The following is an 8,740-nucleotide window of genomic DNA, read 5'->3' on the forward strand; positions in this document are numbered from 1 at the left end:
CCCCCCCCCCAAGAAATTTACATGATAATTTTGTTATATATTTGAAAGGAATAGCAAGTTGTGCATAGCAGACTTGCAGTTTCATATGCAATCACCTTTTTATTGTACTGTGTTATGGAAATGTTTGTTTTATTCTATAAATTAAAAATAAAATGAATGGAAACTGAAAAAAAAAATCCCAAATGGGGTCATGGAGAGTTGGACACACCTGAAACAACTGAGCAGCAACAACAAAAAATATATGTGACATGTATGAGCCGTTGTTATTATTTGGTACAATTTGACACCATCCGACTTCATTTTGATTAGTTGGTGACTGATGTGTTTGACTGATATGTTTACAACATGGAAAAATTATAGAATTCATGGATTATACTAGCTATACTTCTATTCCCCAGACTTCTTATGTATATTAGAAAATTTTTCTGAGTTTTTGTTCAGGTTTGATTGAATTTTACTTTCAGGTATGAAATCAAATGTACTTGTAAAATCTATTTCACAAGTGATCATTAATGGCCAAATTGTCAAGGCAGATGCTCCTTAGGAAAATAAATAATTGGTTTTGGGGAATTATTTTATATATATGTAATAACTTGCAAATAGAATAATTCCTATTGGACATTATCCAATCCATTTTTTCATTCTACTAGAACATTGACTATCCACATTTGCTTTTAGTTTTGTTTGCAGATTGCTAAAGTGGGATATGATACAACCACACCAAAATCCTGTTTTTTTTTAGTTTAATATAAAAAACACAGAATAATAATCCTAAATCTTTAATAAAGGTTGGCACTTTTCAAACTGCTCACCCTTTAACCACACACAAACGCACAAGATTTTTTAACACAATATATAATTATAACACAAGGGTGTTATAATTGTTTTTTTATGATTGGAGTGAGAATATATATATATATATATATATAATCCTTTGAAAGTAGTTATTTTAAATTTTATCAGAAATCTATGTAAATGTAGTTTAATGGTTTACATTAGCTTTTTGCTAACAGGTAAAAGAGTATTGTCTAAGGCTAATTGTCCTTTGTTGTTCTCTATCCAGATTTTTAGTACTGCATGAATGAAAGTCACATGCAGCTCCCCCTTTATACCAGAGCCACACATAAAGAATTATCATTTGGCTCCTTTTGTTCTCACTAGGTATTTTTCTTTCAGTCTTTCTCTCCTGATATATTCAATAACAAATTGTTTTGATTTTGTATTCTTCTCCTTCAGGCATTGGATCAGGAATCAGCTTTCAGTTGAGCGACCAACATAAGTTCAATATCCTGGTATTATATTCAACCACTAGGTAAGGCTACTTATCTTGTGACCTGCCTGTGATCTGGACTGAGGCATTTTTATGGGTTATGGCCCTGTCGAATTTCCGCTTGTGTGTTTTATTTTAAAAACTTTATTTTTTAGGAAAGAAAGGGATAGAGCAAGAGAAGAGCAAACGAGTACAATCAACAAAATATTCAACAGGCAGATTCCAGGAAATGATGACCAGAGGGGCCGATACAGTGTGATTCCACAAATTCAGAAGGTGTGTGAAGTGGTGGATGGGTTCATCTATGTTGCAAATGGTGAAGCTCACAAAAGTAAGCATTTTCTTATCTTAAAAAAAAATCACACTGGCCATATTATTAGTTGCAATGCAAATGGGAAAATGTTTTTTTTTTTTTTCAGTATGGCTTTCTATTTATTTATTTATTTGCATTTTGGAGGGCAATTGGGGTTAAGTGACTTGCCGAAGGTCACACAGCTAGTTTTTGTGTTAAGTGTCTGAGACCACATTTGAACTTAAGTCCTCCAGACTCCAGGGCCAGTGCTCTATTCACTGCGCCACCTAGCTGCCCCTAGTATGGCTTTCTTAAGGATATGAGTGACTGGTTAATTTGGATAATGTGATTTTATGATATTTTGTAAAAAGTTCTTATTTAGTTCTGCTTCTGATGTGGGTTTTAAACAGATCCTCTTATTCAGATAATCTTGGCCAAGAACAAAACCCAATTTTTGCTTTTTTTTTTTTAACTGTCCAGATAATAAAAGAAAAGGTGGGAATAGAACATTGGCCCCAATTGAGAAACCTAGTTGTCTCCATAATCCAGATTTCCTGTATGATTGTGAGCTTTCCCTTTTGTGTTATGTCACACTGACATTAGGAAGGTGCAGATGGCTTAGGGCCAGTGTATTAATTTTCTGCTTAACTAAGATAGAGAAACTAGACCTGTGATTTCACTGGTAAAGGGAATTCCTATTCAAGGAAATTCCCTCTCCCAATGCAGGTCAATGCCTTCTTTGTAATTTCTAATCTTAAGGAGTTTCCTAGAGCATTGAGAGATTAAGTGGCTTGCCTATATTTTTATTTCTAATTTCGGAGACCTTTTTTTACAAAGGTACTTTAGCCTCTTAACTAGCTATAGACTAGAGATTTTGAAGGCACTTATTCATAAGAGATTAATGAAAACAGTAAGTATTGGAAAGGAGAATATATTATGAGAGACCACTTACCTAGTAAAGGAAGGAACTTAAAAACTCTAAAGTGCTATATAGATTTTGTTGATGGTATGTTTGGTTAATAGAAGTGGGCTGGTTGTCTAGTAGAAAAGGCTATGGTAACATTTGACTATTAAATGCTTTGTAAATATTGGTGATCAGATAACTACCACTTATTTTCTACTAATGTTATGTCTATATAAGAACCCTAAACTTATTATTTTAATAATTATCTTAATTGCTCATTTCTACAAAATGAATTTGGAATAGAATTGAAGTTCATCCAATTTGGCCATAAAGAAAACACCTTTTCTCCCTTGCCCTCCCCAGCTTGAACATAGGCTTAGCTTTTTAAAAATTGTATCTTGGGAGGTGTGTGATGATTTAGTGGAAAGAGCCTTGAACTTATTGGGAAACCTGGGTTCATATCCTGTGACTGATATTTGCTAGATGTGTGACTTCAGTTCTCTTCACCACTCTGAGCCTTGGTTTCTTCTATAAAATCAAGATAGTAACACTTGAACTCTCTGTCTCACAGGGTTTTCCTGAGTAAAATACTTGGTAACCTAAAGACATCATATTAATGTGAGCTTTTATCTATTATTGACTGTGAATGGGACAGACCAAAAAAGTGATTAAATTGTTTCAGGAAAGACATATGTTCTGTTAGGACTCAGCTCAAATGCCACATCTTTTATGAAGCCCTTCCTGGGCACTCCACCCAGAAATAGTGCCTGCCGCCTCTAAACTCCTGTAGTAATTGGCTTGTTTAACCCTTAGGGAATTTAGATCATAATATCTCATGTGTAGTTACTCATGTACATGTTCCATGGTCCCCACTAGATTGTAGATCAGAGACCATGTCTGAAACATCTTTGTTTTCCACACAAACCTAGCACCAGGATTCATGCAGAGTAGCCACTCTGCACACCTGTCAAATGAGTGAAACAATGAAGAAATTAGGAAGATCCTCCTGGCTGTTTTTTTTTTTGTTGTTTCTTTGTTTTTAATTTTTAAGATTTTTGGTTTTTTTTTTTTTTTTTTTTTTTTGGAGGGGGAAGGTAGGGCAGTTGGGGTTAAGTGACTTGCCCAAGGTCACACGGTTAATAAGTGTTAAGTGTCTGAGGCTGGATTTGAATGCAGGTCCTCCTGCCTCCAGAGCCGGTGCTCTATTCACTGCTCCACCTACCTGCCCCATTCATGGTTATTTTTAAGAATAGGATAGACTATAGTTTCTGTGATTTGATCTGTGAAGCAAATTGATTGACTTCTCAATGTTCCTTCCAGTCTAGTACTATTATATATAGGTAACCATCAATTTCCCCAGTATGTTAAAACCCAACAGTGAAAATGAACTTGGAAGCACTGGCCCTGGAGTCAGGAGGACTTGAGTTCAAATCTGGCCTCAGATACTTAACACAAAAACTAGCCTTGTGACCTTAGGCAAGTCACTTAACCCCAATTGCCCTACCTTCCCCCCTCCAAAAAAAAATGAACTTGGAAATGCTTCAATATCAGGATCTATGCCTGCTTTTGTGGCCTTTGTAGCACCTTCCACAGTGCTTCACACAGAGTCAGTGCTTGAATTATACTTGATGACTAAATGAATATGGAGTTATCCTGTTCATTAGTCTGGTTGGAAAAAGTCAAAATTGATGTTTAATTCTACTTTGTTTTTTCACTGGAGCAAACTCTCAAAAGAGAGGAGAAAGAATGAAGGGAAATAGAATGAAATTATGGTATTAGAACTGGAAGAGACATTGGAGGTAGTAATCAAGTTCAAGTTCTTCATTTTACAGGTTAGAAAACCAAGACTTGGAGAACCTTTGCCTTGCATGAGGTTATAGAGCTAGTTAGTAAGTGCTAAAGCTAGGAATGAAATCAAGACCTCCTGATCCCTAACCCAGTGTTTCTTCTAAATGAAAGAGAATAAAAAATAAGTTAAAAAAATCCACATCCAGAGAAAGAACTATGGAGTCCAAATGCAGAGCAAAGCAGACTATTTTCTTTTTTTGTTTGTTTTTTATTTCTCATGGTTTCTCCCATTCATTATAATTCTTTTATACAACATGACTAATGTGAAAATAGGAATGTATATGGAGAGCCTATATCAGATTCCATGCCATCTAGGGTAGGGAGGAAGGGAAGAAGGGTGAGAAAATTTAAAATTTATGGAAGTGAATGTTGACAACTAAAAATAAATAAATTAACTTAAAAAAAGTAGTAAAAAAAAAAGAATGGGTATCCTAAATACCCAGTGGTAGCAAAGTGTACCATTTCATTGAGGTGAGAGAAAATTGAAATTAGTTATAGGATAGGTCTTTAAAAAGATGAGAGACAACTATAAGAAATTTGTGAATGACTTGGGTATTAGATTTATGAGTATTTGAGACATCTGCATTGTAATTCCTTAGTTTCTCTTAAAAACTTGACATCTCACAATCAGTCAACAAGCATCCATTAAGCCTCTACTATGTGCTAAGCACTGTATGTATTAGGCATTGGGCATATAAATACAGAAAAATGAAATCATTTTCTCAGGTATGCTTAGTACAAGTTTGTCAGAATAACAGCTGAGTCTAGAAAATCACGGTCATTTTCCTCTCATAAAGGGTGCAAATGTTTCTCCTTGTGTTCTTTAGGGCACGAATGGCAAGATGAATTTTCTCACATTATAGCAATGACAGACCCAGCCTTTGGATCCCCAGAAAGACCTTTGCTGGTTTTATCTTGTATTTCCCAAGCCACTGTAAAAAGGATGCCTTGTTTTTATTTGGCGCATGAGCTGAAACTAAATGAACTTCAACTGCCATGGATGGTAGGTACTCATTTATTTCTCATTCACTTAGTTTTTCTCTTAACATTTTTCTATAATTGAATAGCATACTAAAGCCAGTTATAGAAGTCAAATGCTACAGAATACATTGATAATTTGGGATATATGAAACTTAGTTTGAAGTAATCAACTGCTAAAACTCTTCATTGGTCTTCTATCTATTTGAGAGTATAGAAAAACAATAAAATAGCAGTTCAGCAAACATTTAAGTTTAAACACCTATGCTGTGCATGTATGAGTCAATGTGTTAGACTCTCAGGAAATAAAGATACTTATGGAGAAAGGAACTATGATTTCATTACCATAGGGAACTTTAGGTGTGGAAAAACCTCCGCCAATGTATATTGCAGTCCATCTATAACTTAACAGATCATAGGATCATAGATTTGAAAGACATCTTGTTTCCATTTTAGTCCAGTCCCCTTATTTTGTAGATAAGTCCAAAGGAATTGCCTAAAGTCATGGAAATTAATGCAACTGGTCTGTTGTTACCCTGCCAGCAAATGTCAGAGGCAGCAATCATAGATTAGATAATCATTTTGTTTTTTCAGCCTTCATTATTGGGCTTTTTTCCTAAGTAATACATTATTTTGTTAAAAGTACACATTATAATATTGATGGCAATGTGGTTTGGTGGAAGGAGTAATGGATTAGGAATCAGAGAATTTATATTCATATCCTAACTTTGTCACTTACTACCTGTATGACAAGTCACTTCATTTTATTGGGCCTCACAAAAGGTTACTTACTTGTTAAAAAAATAATACTAATATTAAGAGTGTTGGGGGTGGCCAGTTAGTGCAGTGAGTAAGAGCACTGGCCCCAGAGTCGGGATGACCTGGGATCAAATCCGGGCTCAGATACTTAGCACCACACCCAGAAACACCTGGCCATGTAACCTTGAGCAAGTTACTTAACCCCAATTGCTTAGGGATGGCCAGGTGGCGCAGTGAGTAAGAGCACCGGCCCCAGAGTCAGGATGACCTGGGATCAAATCTGGGCTCAGATACTTAGCACCGCACCCAGAAATAACTGGCCATGTAACCTTAAGCAAGTTACTTAACACCAGTTGCTTTAAATATATATATATATATATATATATATATATATATTTAATATATATATATATGTATTAAGAGGGTTGGACTAGATGTATGCTTGAGTTTCCCTCTAACTCTGAATCTATAACCCTTGTGTCTTTTGTGAGTGATGGTGTTTTGAGTTCTTTTATATTCATTAGAAATGTGAAAGTATCTTGAAATTCAAAGTGGACTCCTTTGGAATAATTTGTCTTAATTCATATAATCCAGTCATGACTTGGAAATTTAGCAACTACTATGTACTCCTTTAAAGTGATGTAATAAATTATATGCATTAAATTGATAATATATGCATTTAGATGGGTGACTTACCGAGTTAGTTTATTGATACATATCTTAAACAAACATTGCAATTGGATAGTGAGCAGGGCCTGAAACAATAAGGGGAATCAGGCTGGGTTGTATTAAGGAAATTATGCATCACTTTTAATGATCTCAAGCTCCTCTCCTTTCTGACAGAAAAAAAAATACATCTTTCAACAAAAAAAAAAAATTATTTTGGTGATGCTATATGGCTGTGCATCACCACAGTTTCCAAAGAATCAGAATTGAAGATGACCTAAAGAATAATGAAAAGACCTGTGAAAGAGATATATGTGAGCTTATAGCATACCACCACCAAGGACCTGCATGTATGAAATACTATAAAAGATATCATTCAGGAGATATAGGATCAGAAAGGGAGGCAGTCTGGATATGTAGTGAGAGGGAAGACTAATGGAGGGGAATACTGGGGAGAAAGCAGGACTGGAGTTTGGCCTCTAGCTTGTTAGGTAGTTTCTATCTGGAGGATTTGTGGGAAGACAAGAATTGCTCATGATAAAAGGCATGAATGGGTTCCAGTCTCTACCTGTAGAGGGAGTGCTTACATCGGTGATATCACAAGTCAGTTGAAGTATAATAGAAATTATTATAGCGCACGTCTAACTTGATAAAATTTGAGTGACCCATTCTGGAGTCATTGTTTTTAAAAATATTTTATTTGTCATGTATTTGTGTAAATGCCAGCTTAGTTTAAGTACTAACACTTTTGAAAACTGTCTTCCATTACGTTAGGCTTAAAGCAAGGGAGCATGTACTCCAATTTTTATTACCCACTGTGGAAGCTAGTTACTTGCCTGTCTCTGCCTCAGCAGTCATTTGTCCTTTTCTTGCAACCATTGTTAAGATATTACAATTCTGATACTTAGGAAAGTCTGAACCCTAACAGACATCCTGCCACTCAATGTGCCAAACACAATGTTTCCTCTTTTCCTTTTGATTATTGTATAACAATATCCAGAACACTGAGACTGTTGAGACAGTTTTTTGGAGACTGGTTTTCAAATTGAAATTCCAGACATTCTAATCTGCCAGTTAGAGAGTTCTTTATTTTACAATTTTGAGAAAACCTTTCATTTTTTTTTTTTGGTCACAGAATTTTGTGTGTTTTTTTTTCCAAATGCTTTATTAACTTCTGATTTCCATCATTCATTTCCGCCAGATTTTGAGTTACAAAATTTCTCCCCATTTATCCCCTACCCACTGCCCCAAAATAGCAGTCCCACAGGATATCCCCTCCTCTAATCTGCTCTCTCACATATTTTCTCCCATACCCCTTTCGACTTTTCCAGTGGGATCTCTATGCCTCAGTGCCTGTATATCTTATTTCCCAATTACATGTAAAATAGTATTAATAATAGTATATATACATATATATTTGAATATTTGATTTTAAAACTTTGAATTCTAGATTCATTCCCTTCCTCCCTTGTCACCCACCCTAACTGGGAAGATAAGTAGTTCAGTACAGGTTGTACATTGTGGCTAATGCAAAACAATAACATAGTAGATATATTGTAAAAGACTGACTATATTTCCCTCCATCCTATCCCACCTCCCACTTGTTCTATTCTCTGCTTTGATCCCATCCCTTTTCAAAAGTGGGTGCTTCCAACTTCCCTCCACTCCAGCCTTCCCTCCCTTCCATCATCCCACCTCTCATCCCCTTCCCCCCCCACTCTCCTGGAGGGTGAGATACCCTATTTAGTGTGTATTTAATGCCCTCCTCAAGCCAAATTCAATGGGAATAAGGTTGACCCATTCCCTTTTGCCTTCCTAGTCTTCCCTTCCATTGTAACCATTTAACCTTGCCTCTTCTATATGAGATAGTTTACCCCATTCTGTCTCTCCCCATCTCCTCTCATTATATTCCTCTCTCACCTCTTAATTTTACCTTTTAAGTATTATCCCTTCCTGTTAAATTGGTCCTGTGCCCTCTATCTATGTATACCTGTAAACATATATACACATTCATATATGTATT

General features: G+C 35.7%; 1 protein-coding gene across 3 annotated transcripts in view; it reads left to right on the forward strand.

Annotated features, from left to right (window-relative positions):
- The window catches only part of FBXO4 (F-box protein 4), a 20,442-nt gene that overhangs the window by 8,393 nt on the left and 3,309 nt on the right, over window positions 1-8,740 (forward strand). For all 3 annotated transcript variants that reach the window (XM_069096234.1, XM_069096232.1, XM_069096233.1), the window contains 3 exons: window positions 1,237-1,312; window positions 1,426-1,601; window positions 5,142-5,317. In XM_069096234.1, the coding sequence (XP_068952335.1) occupies window positions 1,237-1,312; window positions 1,426-1,601; window positions 5,142-5,317 (428 nt within the window). The remainder of the gene's footprint in view (window positions 1-1,236; window positions 1,313-1,425; window positions 1,602-5,141; window positions 5,318-8,740) is intronic.

Source organism: Petaurus breviceps, unplaced genomic scaffold, assembly GCF_028583685.1.
Source record: "Petaurus breviceps papuanus isolate PSGF00001 unplaced genomic scaffold, PetGlider_PUasm1.0 229, whole genome shotgun sequence".
NCBI classification, from domain to species: Eukaryota; Metazoa; Chordata; class Mammalia; order Diprotodontia; family Petauridae; genus Petaurus; species Petaurus breviceps.